A 19758-nucleotide genomic window follows, 5' to 3' on the forward strand; every position below is an offset into this window, starting at 1 on the left:
CTGCTCCCCACCCAGCACATCCTTCTCTGCCTCTACTGCAGCGGGCTCTCTCCTATCACTCGGGCTTCAGCCTGAACATTATCCCTCACAGAAACCTTCCAGGCCCCAGCTGATGGGGCCACCCCTATCTCTAGCCCGTCGCTGCGGAGCGCCTGGCAGTAGGTGGCCATCCTCTGGACAGTTTGTTCCCGTATGGATCCTGTCTCCACAAGATACCTGTCCAGAGGCAGCTGCCTGAGCGCTGGGTTCCTCCGGTAGCTGAGCGACCTCTGTCTGCCACAGGGCCTTCAGAAGCGGCCTCAGCAGTGTGGAGAGGACTAGACTCATGGGGTGTGAGGCAGGACAGGCTTTGAAAAGGATCCTGCTGGGATCCCAAGCTCCTAGGGCAGAGAAGGTGAGCTGCGCAGGCACCAGAAGCAACGCCCCCCCCCCCCCAGCCCCGTGGAAATGAGAAGACACGTAAAGCCTCAGAAACAGACTTCTGGATCATCCACAGCAACCCCAAAGGGAAATGAGATGGAGCAATCTGATACTCAACCACCTGGACTCTCTGAACTGGCAACAAAAGAGGATCTGGGAAAAATGAAATCAGAAATAATTACTCAGATAACAGCAATGATTTTGCTCATGGTGCAAGACATGATTAATAAATCTAGAGAGGACACAGATAAAAAAAATAGAGGATCTGAGGAACATGATGGAATCCCAACATAGGAAACAAATGGAATCCATAAAACAGATGCAAACAGATTTCCAGGAGATTAGAAACTCCATCGAAAGTCTGTGCAGCAGAATGAACCAATGTGAGGATAGAATTTCAGATATAGAAGATAAGATTGCAATTAGTGACCAGGAAAAGAAAAATTGCGTTAAAATTGTAAAGGAACATGAGAAATCAATCCAGCAGCTGCTAGATGATGCAAAGAAGAATAACATAAGACTGATTGGAGTCAATGAAGAAAGAGGAGAGAGTGCAGATGACATAAAAAACTCTTCACAGAAGTGATGGCAGAAAACTTCCCAAGGAGGAGAAAAGAACTTGAAATACAGATAAGTGAGGAATGTAGGACTCCAGCTAGCCTTAATCAAAAAAAATCTACATATAGGCATATAATAGTTAGGATTCCAGAAATCCAACAGAAGAACAAAATTCTACAAGCAGTGAGAGAAAAGAAACAAATCACATACAAAGGAAAGCCCATCAGAATCACAGCAGACTTCTCAATGCAAACCCTCAAGGCAAGAAGAGCTTGGAGTGATGTATTTCAAGCCCTAAAGGAAAACAGCCTCCAACCCAGATTGATGTACCCTGCAAAACTATCTTTCAAAATGGATGGAGAAATAAGATACTTTCATGATAAAGAGCACCTCAGGAACTTCATGAATATCAAACTGGCACTCCCCAAAATTTTAGACAATACCCTAGGAAGAGACAATGAGGATCACAACCCCAGGAAACCCAGCAGAATGAATGTATTGGGCGTGACAAATTAAACACAAAGGGGGAGAATCCAACAAAAAGAAAAAGTCATGACAAGGCTTTTAAAACTTTTGACTTCATCTCCCTAATGAGTGTATAATTCAATCTTGTTATTGTACTGATTAGTATTTTTCTGATTCTAGAGTTGCACACCTTTCCTTCTGCTGTACTGGCTATGATTTTATGTCTACTTTTTAATTGGATTGTCTATTAATGAGCTCTAAGAATTCTTTATATATTCTGGTTATAGGTTATATGGATTGTAAATATGGTCTGTTTAAGGACTACTTTTCATTTTAATGATGTCATTTAAAGTTCTAAATTTTGATGGAATCTGATTTATCAATTTTTTTCTTTTATACATCATATCTTTTGTATGCTAGGTAGTCCTTGCCTACCCTGAATTCATAAATATTTTCCCTTATAATTTCTTCTTAAAGTTTTATACTTTCAGGCTTTCATATTTAGGTTCATAGATCCCTTCAAGTTATTGTCATGTATGGAAATAAAGGGTTGAGGTTAATTTTTTATATATGGATACCAGGTGTTCTAGTGCCATTTGCTGAAAACACTATCTCTTCCTTGGCTCTTGAATTGAGTTTATATACTATAAAATGCTAATGTTAAATAATCTTTCAAAACTCAGTGGACCATATACATGTGGTTCTATTTCTAGATTCTCTGTTTTATTCAAATGATCTATATGTCTTTCCTTACACCAACACTGCCTTGATTACTGTAGATTTAGAAGAAGTCTTAAAATTAGGTACTAAACATCTTCCAACACTGTTTTTGCTTTTAACTTTTCTAGGTCCTTTGTGCTCCTACATAACTTTTAAATTTCGATATCCAATTCTTCATTTATAGCAAGTATACACAGACCTGAATTTTTATATATACCTTGTGTTTTCTAATCCTGCTAAATTCAAATACAAGTTCTAGGGGCTCCTAGAGATTTCTTAGTATTTTCTCTGTAGATGATCATTTCATCTACATATAAAGATTTTGCTTCTACCTTGCCAGTCCTATCCTAGTTGTGTCATTTTATTGCCAGACTATTTTGGTGGGGACTAGGTTTCAAAGTTTAATGGACAGATAAAGAAAGAGTAAGCATATCTGCCCTTGTTCCCCACCTTAAGGAGAAAGCATTGTATCTTCTCCATTCATATAAGGCGTTCTTGCTGGAAGTATGGAGTACATGTCTTTAATCTGCTGAGAAGGTTCTGTTCTACTTCTAGTCTCCTGATAGCTTTTACCATGAACAGCTGTGGAGTTTAGTCTGATAATTTTCTCCAACTAGTGACAGGATCATATGGCTTTTTCCTTTCCTCTGTTAAAATGATGACTTTTGGGGGTGCATCTTCCAATGCTGAACCAACACTGCCATCCCTATAACAAAACCACTTTCTACATCCTGCCAGATGTGACTTCTATTCATTTGTTTTGTTAAACAAATTTCTATGTTCATACTTTTTTCTTCTATTATCTTTATCCAGTTTTAGGATTAGCACAATGTTGAGTTCCTAAAATGAGGGGAGAAGTGTTCCTTCTTTTTTCTGCTTTAATTGTTTGATATAATTTATCAGTTAAAATGTATATGAGCCTGCTGTTGTCATATAGGTAGGTTTTCAAGCTAGGAATATACTTTCTTTAAATAGGTGCTATTCAAATTTTATATTTCCTCCAGAGTTAGTTTCATTAATTTGTCTTCCAAGGTACTTCTTAGAAGTTGTCAAATTTATTTCAAAACAGATTTTTGAAATATGTTTTCTATATCCTTTTAAATTCTGTAAAATCTGTGGTAATGTCTCCTAGATCTTGATATTGTAATTTAAAAAAATGTATAATTGATATTGTGTAACAGGAAGAAAAGGTCTAAAGGAGCAGGGGAAGTGGGAAGAGTAGGGGAAAGGAAAAAAGGGAAAAGAAAAATATGAGAAAAGGAAAAAAATGGAAACAAGGTCTTTGCAAATAGGGAAGGGTGGAGGGGGTGAAGGGAGAGCAGGGGAAGGGGAAACAAAAGAGAACCAAGAGACTCATGTAATGGTACAAGATCCCAATGATGAATGTGAGTGTATTGTATACCGAAAATGTACCAATTAACTTAATGGGAAAAAGAAAAGCTACCTGTCCAGCGAGGGCAGGGACCTACAGAACCTCGGGCTTAGCAGGCAGTGCCTGGCCCCAGGGCGAGAAACATAGGTTCTGAGCGCCGCCCTTCGGCAGCACGGAGGGCGGAGAGGCAGAGAGAACCCTGGTCCTCTAGGTCTGGGCTTTCATGCAGCTCCTGGCCTACTCTCAAGAGGGCTCCAGGGAGACCCAGACCTGCTCTGGCGGGAGGAAACGGAGCTCGCGGAGGGGGAGCGGCCTTCCGAGCCACATGGGCGGAGGGGCAGGCTCAGAGCCGCCCCACAACCCCACGCCAAGCTCAGCCTCTCCGTGCCTCGATTCCCCAACTGGAAGAGGCCTCCATGAGCGTCAGACGAGACTCAACACGCGGAAAATTAGCAGCAAAGCCCCGGAAAGTAGAGCAGACGCTGGCCGCCCTGTGACGGGCGCCCGGCCTGAGGGGACCCTCGTGTCCCCCAGGAGACCGGGGCACAGATGTGGGGTTCCTGGCCCCAGGGACTTCACCTGCCTCCCGCAGGTGCTCCGCCCCAGGTGCTCACCAACCCTCCAGCCCGGCCCTGTCCCCGCCTTGCAGGGCCACTCACGTCCTTGTTGCTGGCGTCGGCCACGCCAGCCTCGCTGGGGCACCCGAAGAGCTCCCGGCGCAGCAGGTTGCCGTCGTACTCCAGGAAGGTCAGGTAGAGGTTGCGGAAGAACTCCACGTGCTTGTTCTTCACCCGCAGCTTCTTGGGCGAGTTCCAGTGGATGACCTGGGGGTGAGGGCCACGGGACTGAGGGGCACGGACCCAGGAGTCTCAGGCCCTGACTGTCCTGTGCAGTCACTGGACCCTGGGCAAGCCTGTGTCTCAGCTTCCCCATCGGTGACAGAGGAATTCACGGTGCCCACCTTTGCCAGGTGGAAGCCATGGAGGCCAGGCCTGCGAGTCCTGTCTCGGCCTGAGCTGCGCTCGGGGCGGAGGGGGACACGGACGAGGACTGAAGCGCCCTCACCTGCCCGGTCTCCATCCTGCTGTGGCGCCTCCTTCAGCAGCAGCCACATGCACGACCCCCTGTCCCCTTGCTGTGCCCACAGCTGCTGCCTGATGCTGCCCGGGACCCACGCTGGCGCCTACTTCCTCCTGCGCTCCTGTGACTGTGTAGCCACTGTGGCCTGCAGCTGTTCTGGCTTTATTTAGCTATGCAGTGCCCACTTGTGCCCACTGCCACTTTAAAGTAAATTCTGGGTTTAATAACCAGTGCGGTCTCTGTCCCGGCCCAGGCTCTTAGCACAGTTCGCACACACACGTACGAACAGCGCACAGGTCACACACACTGCTACCGGGATCCCGAAACAACCTGCTGAGGTTTCCCTGTGCTCAGTGCTCTCTAGCGGCGAGGGACCCAGGCGCGGCCGCGACCCCCGCTGGTCCTGGTCAAGCCTAGCCTAGTCCGGGTCCCTCCTGCCTGCACGCTCCTGACGCACCCCGTCCACTCAGTAGGTGTGGATGGCGAGCACTGCCCAGCGTCGGGCACTGACCGGGGCTTGACGCAGAGAGGAACAGATTTCACGAGCGGCTCAGGCACTTGCGGCTCAGAAGAGCAGCACTGGAAGCAGCCATTGCGCCTTATCAGCCAGCTGCACGCGTTCACAGAAGCCCTCAGCAGCTGGTCCTGGGGGCGCCGCGCAAGTGCCAAGAAACCCAGGCCCAGAGTGGGACAGAGGGGCTCCCAGACTCACACGGCCCTCCTGGCTCCCGCCACCGCTCTCCACTAACCCCTCCTGACTCGGAGAAGCTGGCTTAGGTTCGAACTGCTGAGGCTCCTCATCCCTACAGTCGACTGGTGAGAAGCGTCATTTCCGGGCCCCTGAGGGACCGAGTCACCTGGCAGTGCTGGCTCGGCGTGCGGCACGCAGGAGGCAGAGAATTTGACACGCTTTCACACCCAGGGCTGCCAGGTGCTCGCTGAGAACCTGCCCGAGACAGGTCTCTGTGCGCTGGTGAGCAGGGAGCAGGGGACTGACCTCAGCAGCGTCTGGATTTAGCGTTCCCTCTGCAGCTCACAGGTGGGTGGCAGAGGCTGAGCTGCAAGCGCTGCTCTGGCCACCTGTGAGCAGGTTGTGGCAGACTGCCCCACGTCACACGGCGGAAAGTGGGAGAGCCCCAGCGGACGGGGGGGGGCTGGGAATCTGTGCCTCCTCCCTCTCCTTGATGACAGGGGCCCTCCCCACACTGGCTGCGGGGTGGTCAGGGGCCACAGGGAGGCAGAGAGGCTGCTCAGCACCAGGGGGCTGCGTGTGACTGCCCTGCACCCAGGATGCCCCTGGAGACTGAGGCAGCCTGCAGCGTGGGAGACACAGAGACCGACAGAAGGCGACTGCTGTCCCAGAAACTCAGACATCATCTGGGAAGACGGAGGTGGTCAGCATGGCCAGGGGCAGATGAGCAGCTGTGTCACTCGCTGGCAGCAGAGGGAGGCACAGGACCCCAGGATAGGGGTGAGGCGATGGACAGCGGCTGTAACGCTGGCGGGCATGCTTCCAGTCAGATCTGAGCAGTCAGAGCCTTTGTGTTATGCCCAGTGAGTAGGAGCCCAGCTCCTGTCTCTGCCCAGTGATGGGGGGTGGTGCGCCCTGGACAACCGGCGTCCACCCAAGACCCTTGGTCACCACAGAACAGCACTAGCGCTCTTTGGCCTGCAGCTGAGTCTGCTGCAAGCTGGCCCCAGCTCCAATCCCAGCCCATGTCTTGGTGGAAGGTATTCCCGCTGTGTCCTGACTCCACTTCCACAATACCCCGCCCCACCCTTTTGCATCATGTTCCTGTCTGTTTGTCACACATGGGACCGCACCTCATCTGTAAAGCTTTCCTGAACTCTGGGTAGATGGCTGCCCACAGCCCATCTCCCTCCCCTCCCATTCCTCATCCCTAACAGAGGCTGTTTGATCTGCAGTTGCACTGTATTCTGCCCCTGTGAATGAACAGCTATTTAAGATCTAAGCCAACCATCACGATCCTAATCTTTGATTTTCCAGACTCCCTTGCAGCTAGGCATGGCTATGCGATGCAAAACTGCCCAAAAATCTCGCAGGAAAGCATGATTTCCCAATAAAAAGGTTTTGATGTAGCTGCTGACATCCCCCTCTCATTCCACCCACCTGTCACGAACTGAGAGGCAGCGACTGAAACCATGACAGCTATTCTGTGACCACAATGGGGAGGCTAGACGTTGGTAACTTTTAAGCCAATGCTCCGAGCTATCTACTCCTGAATGTTCAGGTGAGAAGTTCAAGCCTTGCACTTTATTGGAAGCCACTGAAAACTGGGATTTCTGATCCTTACTTCATACTCTCCTAATATAACCAAACAACACGGGCAGGTGCTGGGTCCTTCCTTAGTGTTCCATGGACTCTTGCAGTTAATTCTCCTGGAGAATGCTGCACATGCTTTTGTCATTTATTTATGTGTCTGCATCTAGCAGCACTGGGATGTGGATTTCTAGCCTGGCAAGGAAACCCAGTGTTTTTCGGAGTGCCCCGTGCCAGGCAGACAGTATTCGATAGCTGCCCTTTGGTTCAAGAATGGAAATCGTAATGACACTCTCAGTAATCCTCACACTCTCTCTGTCCATAGTAAATCAGCTATAAAAGCCCTAAAGCTTGTCATTTTTCCAACTTTTTTTTTTTTTTTTTTTTTGGTACCGGGGATCGAACTCAGGTCCTCGCACTTGCGCAGCAGGCAGTAAAACCACTGACCTGAATCCCCGGCCCTAGCTTGTCATTTTTTAAAGGAGTTTAAGTTCCTTCTTTTATGCACATGTGGAATAGTACTGTAACAAGTCTTTCCTCCTTGTCATCTAGAGGATTCTGATTCATGGCTGGAAGGATGAGTAAAGGCCAAAGACGGCAGACCCATCCCAGCTCCTGTCAGCTGTGTGACCTGCAGTGACTTCCCAGGCACTGTGGTGGTGGGCTGTCATGCAGAAAGGACAGCCCCTACCTTTCAGAGCTGTGGCAGAGGTCGGGACAGATGCACTGACAGGCAGGTGATAGCTAAACTCAGGGCCAGGCTGAGTGGACCACGGACTCCCTGGGGCCCTGATGAGGCCCCTTCCAGGTGTGTGTGAGATTTCCAGGGGAGACTGGAACCACATGGGCAGACAGGTGAGGAGGATCTGCCCTCAGCCTGGGGTGCACCACCCAGTCAGCTGGTGGCCGGGACAGAATAAAAAGGTCATCTCCCCTTTCCTGGAGCTGGGTGCACACTTCTGCTCTTGGACATCAGAACTCCAGAGTCCCCAACCCAAAGATTCCAGAATGTCCACCACTTCTCCTCACATCTTTGGCCTTGGACTGAGAGTTATACCACAGCTTCACTGATCTCTGGACTGAGGCCTCCACAAGCAACATGGGTCCTTCTGAAAATACCATGCGGTCAGGAGGCTTCAGTCTCCATAATCATGTCAACCAACTACCCTAAAACATCTCCTCCTCTCCATCTTCCTTCCTTCCATACTCCCATCCATCCATCCATCCATCCATCCTCCCACCCATCTATCCATCCACCCATCCATCCACCCTCCCATCCATCCACCCATCCATCCATCCAACCATCCATCCATCCATCCATTCTCCCATCCATCCATCCTCCCACCCATCTATCCATCCATCCTCCCACCCATCTATCCATCCACCCATCCATCCACCCATCCATCCATCCATCCATCCATCCATCCATCCATCCATCCAACCATCCATCGTCCCATCCATCCATCTGCCCTTCTGTCTGATTGATTCTTTCTGGAGGACCCTGACAAATAGAGACACAAAGATATACCTCATGTGTTTAATTACAAAATAAATCATGAAACAGGACTGTACCCCTGGGAAGGCTGGATAAGAACAGCATCTCTACATGAGGAGGCAGAGTAAGAAACAAGACTTTAAATAAAGGGTTGCAGAGCTCCACAGAGCTGAGAGACAGGGTGGGGAAGGTGCAGGTGATACCCCAGACAAGGCTGCCAGGGCAGGGAGAGGCCTCGGAGTGCTGTTCTGGAAGGTGGTTTACATGGAGTGCAGTAATTGGAGCACGCTAATTGGCCTGGATCAGAAAGCCCTGGGTTCAAATTTTACTCTTGCCCTTTCCCAACTCTGTCACCCAAAAATCTTAACGTATTCGAACCTCTATTTCCCAATCTGCTGAAAGGAAATGATGCTACCTGCTGCAGAGGATGGATGAGACAGATGTCATGGAGTTGTGACAATTAATTTCATGTGTCCACCTGACTGGACCACCTGACTGTCTAGGTATCAGGCTGAACATTATTCTGTGAGTGCGTCCATGAGATGAGCTTGGGCTCTGAACCAGCCAGCTCATGAAGCAGATGCGTTCCCAGGGAGGCACCATCCGCCCTCCGAGGGCCCCACAGAGCACGGGGTGGTGGAAGGCTCTGCCCCAGCAGAAATGACAGCGTCCAGCCTCCTGCGTGACTGGATCTCTGAATCAAGCCTGTGTTTTGTCAGTGCTGTTTGCAAAGGGAGGCCTGACCGAGGTCTGACTGCCAACCCATCTACTCCGCTTTGTATTCCCCCCCGGCCTTGGAAGCTTCTATTCCACCCCTTTCTTTCCCTTCCCAATCTTGACGATTGGCAAGCATTGCTATTAAGTGAAATGATGTCCTTCTCACCGAGGTTTCCCATACAGCACAGACAGCATCCGGGTCCTGGCAGTCCCAGCTCTGTCTCCTGAGGCTCAGGCTCCTGCTGCCTCTCGGTTTCTCAGGTCCCACTCATACAGGAAACACACCCCTTCCCCGGCAGCAGCGAACCACTGCGCGGCGAGAACACAGATGGACTGCTCCATTATTTAGTGCCCGCCTGGACGATGTGTGCTCCTGAGCAACGCACAGGCCTGCCCTGTCTGTCATTTCCGGTCCCGTCATCTGTGCCAGTTCTTCCTTTCTCTGCCTGATGAGGCAGAGATGGGGAGAGGAAGAAAAGGAAGAGCAGCGACGCCTCTCATCAGAGCAGAGCCGGAGGCTCCCAGGTCCTGAGGGGGGTGCAGCTCTATCTCTGACGTTCACCGCATTCAGTGTTTTTGGCTGTTTTATGTCTTTGCCCTAAGATGGGGGCGAAGGTCTGCGTGGACAGACCCTGCTGTGTGGGAAGAATTCGGTGGCCGAGCTAACCACGTGTGGAGAAGGGCACCACCGAGGCCGGGTGCTGTGTGTGTGGCTTCCCCGGGCCCAGTGCCCAGCCCCGTGCTGGTGCCCACGGTGCCCTCCTGGCCGGGTGCACAGACTCAGGGTGGGAGGCAGATTCCACCCCTGGAGGCAGGCATGGAGCTGCCTGTCAGGGGTCTCGCCCAGGGTGGATGAGAAGCAGCTGTCTGGATCCCAGGGAGTCGTCGGCTTGGGTGAAGCTCTTGGAGCCCTTGGGGTGGGTGCTGTGTGACTCTGCTCACGGTCACACTGCTGCCTGCTGCCTGCTGAGTCAGCAGCAGGACCGGGCTTCCCGGGTTCTGAGGGCCATGCCCAACCTGCCAGCACCTGGGCCTGGGCCCAGCTGAGTGTGCATCGTCCTCACGACCTAAGACCCAGGGACAGGTTCCAGCGTGGCTGCGTCCATGGAGGGCCAACAGACTCCTTTGCAGAGAGGCAGAGGAGGGTGCTTTCTCCCTTCAGCCTGGGGTCTTCAGAGCTCAGCAGCCTGCCCTGGCCCTGCTTGACTTTGGCAGAGCTCCCCTGTCCTGCAAGGCATGCTCACTCGCTCTTTTCTTTCGGGTGCGGTCCGTGTCCTGCAGGGGAGCATGGGCTCACAGAGAGGAGCAGCCTGCGTGGTCTCGGTCTTGACTGCACGGGCGAGGCATGGCTCCCAGCAAGTGTGTGGGAGATGTCTGCCGAGGGCTGGGCTCTCCATGCTGGCCGGGGTTGCAGATGCTACTCGAGAAAGGAGGCAGCGGCTGGCCGTGTCACCTGAGAGCCCATATCTGTGGCAACGCACAGAGGGCAAGACATGGCAGCCTTTGTATTTGAGCTGTAGTGGGGCATGCTCCATCGGTCTTATTGCTGCTTACTTCTAGTATCTTACTATTCACTTTAGTAACATTACTGAATAGTAACAGTGATGACAGTCAAGTAAAACAACCCTCAGGACATGAATGAATGGCTTAAAAAGAGTTTACGTTGTCATCCAAAGTATGGATACATAAGTCCAAGTGGATGTAAATAAATGATTTGCAAGTGAAATGAATACAAATGGAGGCGAAGGACAAGCCTCCTTATAGGGGGGCCCGATAATGCACAGGTGGGTATCACGGTGACCCCCACCCGAGACGCAGCAGGGAGGGAAGCAGCATCTCATGGTGAAGGCAGGGAGCTGCCCTGAGCTGTGAGGAAGGTCAGCACCTCAGAGACCTCCATGGACCCAGATGTCCAGGCCCCCGGACGGACAGCACTCCAGCTCCCTGTCGATGTCTCTGAAACCCGTGACCTACATCTCCCCAGGAGAAACAAGACAAGCAAGCAGAGAGGTTTCCTGCACTGCCTGATGCCAGCCCACACAGCTGTCCCGGTCAGGGATGAGAAAAAGAGAGGGAGACGCTGTCCCAGACCAGGGGAGGTGAGCACCAGGAATTACTGGGGAACTGGCTGGTGGCAGCACAGAAGTTGGGCCGTCAGCTGTCAGATGCTGAGCCTCTGCTAGGCGAGATGCCAGTGAAAGTGGCCATGGGGTACGGGACCCTCTGTACACTTCGGCAACCTTTCTGTAGGTCCCACAGTCTTCCAAATACAGGCTCCACAAGACAAGCTCATGCCAGCCCTGGACCCAGGAGCAGCTCCTCTTCGGTTCCATCACGGGCAGAGAAACGAGTATCAAGGAATCGGCAAAAACTTAAATCCTCAAGAGAGTCTGGAGTCCGGGTTTATAATCACAGTGGGTAGCAGAGGGCTTCACAGCCAGCACGCTTCCTGCCCGGAGGTCCTGCCCGGTGTCGTGCAGAGCTGTGACTCGCGGGCACAGGAAACCCAGGCAGCTGAGGACGAGCCCACAGTCCCCACAACTGTTTGATATTTTAAGTTCTGTGAAACTTTACAAAGAACTCAGTCCTTTAGGAGATTTAGATTATTTTCATAAAAATGAAAGATAATAAAGTCCACAAAGGGAAACACTTGCTTTTTCTGCCTTGGGAATAAAGAACTGAGAAAGTGACACAAAAAAATAACACGGTAACAAAACGAAGCCAATTCCTTCACAGCAAAGACTGGCATGCAGGATGGGGTTCTGACAGAGTGCCGGATCCCGTTTCCATAAGGGGTCTGGGGACAGCGACTTCCCCAGCACCGAAGGTGAAGGGCTGGAGCAGGCTCTTCAGAGCTGCGATCTCCATTTTACTGATGCTGACCTGATTGGGGAAAGCGCGCAGGCAACGGCAGGAGCTGTGGTCGTGTCCGCCAGTGACCAGAGGACTCTAGGACTCGGCCAGCAGGCGCCCCCTCAGGCTGCTGTGCCGCCTATGGACAGGCGACTCCCAGACAGCGTGCAGATACCGCCAGCGGGCTGACTGAAGACAAAACGAGGCGCCTCACACATGGCTTCCTCAGGGCCTCCGCTGACAGGGCAGCGGCCTCAGGCTGTCGGGCCAGGGTGCAGGAGCAGCCGGGCTGTGTGCACTTTGGTGGCCTGGGAAGGACGCTGTCCGCACTGCGTGTCCCACGCTTCCCAAGGAAACACACACTTTTAGGTTGATCCTTTCACAGGCAGGAGATGAAGGAGAATATCACTACTTTAAGAAGAAATTTCTGATACAGAGGTTCTAAAAATAAATGTCTGAAATTGCTTCCATTGTTGTGGGACTATAAAGCCAGAAATGATGCAACTATCAAAACTCTCATTTCCACACACTTAGAAACCTTGTATTTTTAACCTTCAAAATCAACTTCCAAACAAAGAATTATAGTGGGTTTGGAACATGTTTGTTAAAAATATGAAAATGTTGAGAATATTTAATAAATCGGCAAAACCAAATGATTGTCAGAAAGGATTTAAATTCCCTAGCTGAATGCTATCAAAATATTTGTGTGATTCATCGCCTGCTGTGCAAGCGCAAGGACAAGAGTTCGATCCCTGGTAACAACAACAACAAAAAATTTGTGTGATTTTGGGGTTGAATTGAAAAAAATTTAATAAGCACAGACAACAGAATACTTTCTTTCCATTTAGATCAGCATAATTTAGGAAGGGATCGTTTTTTAATAATGACCACTAAAACCAAGTTCTTTTATTTAGCATGCCCTTAAAGCCAAGACTATGACTCACTGTGTCTCAAAGCATTAAGCCAACATTTGAAAAATATTGAAGCATATTCAATAATGCTGCTATATTTAAAAATATTAATGCTAATGTTTTCATAAAGGTAAAGGGCTTTTAGTAAATTAACTTGAAAATAAACATATAATAAAGTAAAACTTTACAGCCTTCTATGTTTCATAATATATTCAGATATAGTGATAAAATACGTGTTTTGGAACAGGTCAGCTCAGAAATACGTTAGCACTATGATCCAAAGGTTCAAGGCCAAACTCCTCAGCACAGACCGAAGGCTCACACAGCCTGGACCCTGCCTTTCGGAGGCAGCAGCTTCTTACCCACTGCTCATTTCTGGGGCACCCTGGTCTTTAGCCCTTGGGGCTCATCTGTGCCATCCATCTACAGAGCGCCTTTCTTACACCTGTTGTGACTTCTGTCTCTGCTGTTGGGCCTCAGTGAAGGCAGGAACTGTGATGAGCTTGTCTCTGCTCTCCACCAGACGCTCTGCCCTCTCTCCCCTGCATGGGGCACGTCAGCACCCGCGCTGCACAGCCCTGGAATGAACCCTGCTCTGAAGCCCTTTCCTGTGGGGTCCTTGGCCTTCAGATGCTGACCTGGGTGACCTCTGCCCACCCCTGCATGACAGCTGAAAAGCTGAGGTGTGGTCTCCCCGCCTCCGCTATGATCCTATGCTCACTGCTGGCCAGGACCCCGAGCCACGAGACTGACAGCCCTGTGGGGATCCCAGGAAGACCTCCCTCTTCCAGGGAGGCGCTGTCCTGTTAGTGGCACCACATCTACAGTCAGCAGGGATGGTGGTCCCTTGCTCAAAATCCTGTTCTTTAGAGAATTTGTAGGGCATTTTTAGAGTTGGCTTCTAGGGATCCCGTCTCACAAGGCATTCTACAATCAAAGAGCTCTGCTTGTGTGTTGAAATATTTGAGGAAGATGCTGGGTGTCACGATTTGTAAGGAGCTGCCCCCTAAAGCCTCCTGCTATCGTTATCGGGTTTTCGAAGGTGACAGGCGTATGGGGCTCAGAGCGGAACTACTGCAGGAGGTGGGGTTTGGTCGGAAGGGTGGGTCACTGGGTCGTGACTCAGAAGGTCCATCTCCCTCTTGGATCCCCTCTCTGCTTCCTGTCCGCCACACGGTGAGCAGCTCTCCTCCGCCAGGCCCCTCTGCCATGCCACCCTGCCTCGGAGCCAGCTGACCATGGATGGAAACCTCGCCAGGGTAAATCTCTCCTCCTTTTATTTGCGGTTGTTGGGTATTTTGCGTCTGGGATGAGAAGGCGACTCTAAGACTGGACAGCGAGCCAGGTCAGCCGAATCCCCACTGCAGCCTTCAGCACTTGGCATCTCCTATGCAGTGCTCAGAACTCTGCTCTCCTGCCCCAGTCCCCAGCGCCACCTGTTACAGTGCTCACTGGGGCCTTGGACCGGCTGGGACCAATCTGGAAGATGCTGCCGTCGGGAGAATCCCAGGTGCATCCCTTGGCTCCCATCGTCTCACTGAGTTTCCAGTGAGACTGCAGGGAGGTGCGCCGGCTGTGTGATTTGCACCAGCACCACTCAGAGCTCTGAAGACCACCAATGCACTGAGAAGGGACAGGTGCTGAGGAAAGGCAACAGACCCTGTGTGCCGGGCACGCGGCTCCAGGCACCAGGCTGGGCACACAGCGCCCGCCCAGTTTGGGCTCTTGAGCCACGGTGCCACCCACCAGCACCTGCTGGGCCATGGCACTCCTCTCTGGGGGCCCGGTGCCCACCCAGCTGGAAGACGGGAGTTCGGGAAGATGAGTGGGAAGAGGCGCCTGCCCTGGGCGGCTGGAAAGGCTTCCAGAGAGAGCAGCAGGAATGCTGTTCTGTGCTTTTCTTTGTCTGTGGTCCTGGGGATCAAACCTAGGGCCTCGCGCACCCGCACCCTAGGGAAGTGCTCCTCCCCTGAGCTGCACCCTGGCCCAGATTTAAAGGCAACACGCACCCCGGCCCGGCTCGGCACAGCCTCACAGCCCTGTCCCAACGCTTCGGGCCCGGCCCTCAACTCCCCAGTCTCCTCCCCAAGGCACGCTCACTCTCCTGCTTTCCCAGCAAGGAGACAAGGTCAGGGCAGGATGAAGACCCAGGGAAGCCAGAGGGAGGCCTCAGCGTGTGCCAGGCGTGCAGGCTATTCTGAGGTGTGGCGAAGGCTCCTGGAAGAGGGGCGGTTGCCTGTGTCGAAGCAGGGGACTCCTGAGCATGCTGGCCACGCGGTAGCAGAGATGGTTAGATGCCTTGAGCTCCCACACAGAGGTCACGGCATGGTTAAACAGGCACCTGCTTGAGGCCAAGAGGCCTGGCTGGAAGGCCGTAATTCTGGATTCGGGGTTTTTTCCCCAAACCCATTGTTGTTTCTTCCTCGATCCACCTTAACCTTCCAGAAGCAGCCCTAGCCCTCGTCACTCGGGACCCTGCTTGCCTCACCCTGCCTCACTGCTCGCATCCAAGAAGCTTCAGCACAGTAGTCTCGTCTTCCCATAGAGGTGGAAACCCATCTGCGCCTGAGTATTCCAAGATGTTGCAAAACCTGAGTTATGGGCCACTATGCAACTGCTGCAGATTCCCCCTAGGAAAACAGAATTTGCCTGGATAGAGGGCATGATTTCCCTTGGATTTTCTTCTCTGCTTTAGTGATTTTCTTTCCGGTGTATGCAAGTCCCAATTCATGAAGGTTGGGGTCTGTCACTCAGCCACAGAGTTTGTTGGTTAAAATTCAAATGTTCTTTCAAGGAGACGGTGTTGTGCTAAGGCTGAGTTCTGGAGTTAGCCCTGGAAATCCATCCAGCCAAGGGCTCCAGAGGACGCCCCCATCGGGGCATGGCGTCAGACACTGTTCCCCGGGAGAACCTCGGCCCTGCTGCAGAGGGAGGCGCTCTGGGCCAGAGGTGGACAGACATGAGTCCGCTCTGCAGTGCTCAGCCGGGAGACTCTGGCGAGGAAGTGATGCAATCTACAGGATTCTCAGTTTTCTGACCAAATGAGAGTCACCTGGGCTGGACATCAGGTATCAGCGAGGTGCAGCCATGCCTGGAGCACCCACCCCACCCAACCACCTCCAGAGCTCCTCTTTGTCTTGTGAGGTCCAGGACAACGGAGTCGGAGTCGGGGGGCAGCTTCCTCTGCAGTGCACTTCCTGTCCCTGACGGACGGCCCGTACTCTGCCCGCCCGGCATCCCTCCTGCTCTTTCCAACTCCCATTCGGGCTCCAATCTTCCATCGCAGCCGTCTTCACCCCTAGCTAAGGTCCAGGTCCACAAGAGCGGTGTCCAGACAGGATGGGGAGGGGCAGCCAGGAAGCCCCGGGCTGGGCAGGGGTGAGGAGCGGAAGAGGAAGCAGTGGGACTCAGCCTCCTGGCGTCTGGACTGCAGCTTCCATCCAGGTTTCTCAGGACACAGGGACAGAGGCCAGGTGCGTCCTCTGGCTCCCGTCACTGCACCTGGCCAACTGCGCCGGCCCGGCTCTTCCCTTTCCCTCCCTCCAGGTTTCCCCCAGAGCACAGCCTTCCGGGGCAGGCGCCAGGGCTCGCCGAGCTCACTCCAGTGGCACCCACAGGCTAGGCCGGACCCTGTGCCGGCCGGGCTGCCTTGTGAGGCGCTCCATGGGCGCCGAGAGCCCAGGACACATCTCCAGGATTCTCTCTGGGTCTCCCCTGCACTGGCCCGGCCCCTGCCCATGCCCAGAGTGGGTCCCTGAAGAGTCTGAGCCCCCTTTGCTGGGGCCTCCCTTTCCCTTGTAATCTACTGCTCTGCCAGGGAGAGCCACCCAGCTTTGCCAGGCCTGTGAAACACACACTGAGGGGAGGCAAGCGCACTTCTACAGCCCCGGAGGGGCCTGGCTGAGGACGGGGGGCACCTGGGCCTGGCCCAGAACAGCAGCCTTCACTTTAGGGAGAATGTACGAGCCTGGGCAGTAAGCAGTGATTTGTTCAAGTCCCTCAGCCGGCGGGAAGTCGAACTGCCATCAAAATGCACAGAACCGCTGGGCTCCAAGAGCTGTAGTCTTCCCTGCCCCTCCCATGAAAACGCTCCCCAGTGAATTCCCCTTACCCACCCTCACACTCCGGGCTCCACAGAGAGCCTGGTGGGCCAGATGCCCAGGGGCCCTGGCAGCACGCGGAAGGAGGTTGCCCCAACGCACGGAGCTCTGTGCTTCCAGAGGTGCTTTTATATTTGTGCTTCCAATGTAATTGGAGATCTAATTAAACACTAATTGAATTAATGATACATACGTGCAAAAAGAGAGCTGTTATTTACAAGAAAGGCACACGAAGTGCTTTGCAACAACTCGATGAAGATAAGTCCCTGAAAAGAAGTTTGGCTTCTACTAGGTGTGGGTGAGGCAGAAGGTGACGGTGTGGGAATGGCCCGGGGTGTGCTCACTGCTCCACAGCAGCAAACCCACACACCTGCCTCCGGACACACTGAGCACACCCGGGGCTCCTCCATCAGGACTCTGGCTGGCTGCCCATCAGCCGGCCCCGCGAGGGTCTCCAGGAATAAGCTCTTCCCCACTCTGAGGCCTCAGGACTAGACCCCCTGCCCCACATTTTAAAAACTAATCTTTAATTTGGCCTTGTTTTCAAGTTTCCAATCCACTTGGAATGCATTTCATGCACGGGGTGAGACAGGGATTTGTTTCGCCCTTTTCCCCATCTGGATAATCTGGTGTGTCAGCATCATTTATGGAGATTAAGTCCTTTCTGTGAAGACTGGCAATCCACTTCCCCACTCATCAGATTCCCGTGGCTGTAAGGTCCTCTGCCGCTCCAATCTGTCCTGTACCTGATCACTTGGCACACCCTGAGCACAGGCTCTGCGAAAGTGTGCAAGGGTTTTTAGTAGTTAACGCACACGACACACTGAAACATGGATGAACTTTCCCACATCTATTTTGGTGATCGTATGGTGTTCCTCCCTTAACCTATTAACATGCTCAGCGACACTTGTGGATTTTTCCAATGTTAAATCACCCTTGTCTTTTGTGGAAGAAACTCAACTTGGCCACCGGCATTACCTATTTTCCACATGGCTGCATTTGGCATCCATATTCACGAGTGGCACTGGTCTTTCTGGAAATTCTCCTTGTCTAGTTTTGGTACCAAGGACCTCCTGGCCTCACTGAATGGGTAAAAGCATTCCTCCTTTGCCATTCTCTGGAAACTTTAAGCTTACAAATATCTTTTGATTAAAAAAAATTGGTAGAACTTATTTCTTTTACTAGCTAAGGTGCTGTTTTTTTTGGAAGAAGATTTAATAAATGAAATATAATTTAAACATCATATATTTTTCTTCAAACAATTTTGGTAAATTATGCATTTCTAAAAATTTGTCCATTTTGAATAAGTTTTCAGATTTCATGATATAATGTTGTTCTCAGTTTTTAATTACCTTCTACCATGCTGCTTTATCTACTGGGTGGAAGGTTCCAGGAACCAAGTGATTTGGTCTTTGCTCCATACCTAGCACGCAGAACTGCTAGCTCAGAAACACCTAGGGAGTGATGGGGAACCTGAATGCACGCTGCCTGATGCGGGTCTCCTGAGCCCCCGCTCTGCCCTGAAGAGTCGTGCCTCAGCTCTGTCAATTTTACTGGTCTCTAAGAACTTCTGCCTTCACTAAGTAATTTGTTAGTCACTTTCTGCTCTTTTCTTCTTTATGTCTTGCCTCTTAGTTCCTTTGAATTTATTCTAATGCTCTGTATATATCAGCCTAAGTTGCAAACTTGGCATGTTAATTTTTAGCCTTTTTTCTTTTTAATGCAAACATTTAAGGTTACAATTTCTCTGCATGTTTATTCATTACACACATTTTGACATGCATTATTTTTATTTTCATTTAATCTCTAAGTAGTTTTTCAGTTTCAGTTGACTTCTGTTAAGAACCCTGCAGAATTTAGAAGTGGTTCTTAATTTTAATCAAATAGACGCCTTTTATCTTATTGCTATAGCCGTCTAATTTAATTGTACTCCGCTCAAAGAACCATGGGAAAATGTGGTTCTTTGAAAATGAACTGAGATCAGTCTTAGGGTCTAGTATACGGCCACGTCTTTATAAAGTGGACATGTGAGCTTGAGAAGGAGGTAGAACCTCCAGTTGTTAAAGGTCTTTTTGTCCAATGAACCAAGAATGTGAAGTTCGAGTCTTCTATATTTTTGCCACTTTCTGACTTTTGGCCTTTGAGTATTTGAAAAGGATGGGTTACAGGATTCTACCATGATAGACTGCCACTGATAGACCTGCCCCCTCCCTGGAGCTCCAGTGCTCTGATACCCTGAGGGCACAGATGCCCGGCAGGGGCTGCACAGATGAGGAGAACTCTTCCGTTTTCCTGTCGAGCTTTCACTTTTAGGTTGTGAGCATCTCTCTCCCTACTAACACCCAATATCATTATCCTAGTTTTCTTCTGGATGTTTTTCTGATAACTACTTTCCATAATTTTACTGTCAACCTTTCAGGTTCTTATGAGTTAGCTATGTTTCTTGTAAAACAGCCGTGCACTGGAAATATTTTCTCTTCAAGTTGAAAACCTTTCATTACCAAAATTAATTTATGTTTATTTGGTTTCCTTGCTTTCTCTTTCTCCCACTTTCTTATGCATTTCCCTTCTTGCATTCTGCTTTAATTTTACGTGTGCCAGAGGCTGCCGACAAGGGCTACCCACATTCCTCTTAATCCCACACCACCTGTCACCCACTGGGGGTTTGCAGACCACCCCAAGGGTAAACAAATGCCTCAGCCAGCTTCTGGCTGCTTACTCTTCGGATTCACACAGCCTGCTGCTGTTTCCGGCCTCTGCTTTATTGACTTTATGGACAGATCGAT

The 19758-nt window shown here is 51.1% G+C and overlaps 1 protein-coding gene across 6 annotated transcripts in view; it reads right to left on the minus strand.

The window, feature by feature from the left end:
• The window catches only part of Large1 (LARGE xylosyl- and glucuronyltransferase 1), a 334576-nt gene that overhangs the window by 22475 nt on the left and 292343 nt on the right, over nucleotides 1–19758 (minus strand). For all 6 annotated transcript variants that reach the window (XM_087192775.1, XM_021258337.2, XM_087192773.1 and 3 more), the window contains one exon: nucleotides 4195–4359. In XM_087192775.1, the coding sequence (XP_087048901.1) occupies nucleotides 4195–4359 (165 nt within the window). The remainder of the gene's footprint in view (nucleotides 1–4194; nucleotides 4360–19758) is intronic.

Source organism: Heterocephalus glaber, unplaced genomic scaffold (assembly GCF_053883595.1).
Source record: "Heterocephalus glaber isolate CG9 unplaced genomic scaffold, H.glaber_assembly_v1.0 deba00001572, whole genome shotgun sequence".
Taxonomy (NCBI): Eukaryota; Metazoa; Chordata; class Mammalia; order Rodentia; family Bathyergidae; genus Heterocephalus; species Heterocephalus glaber.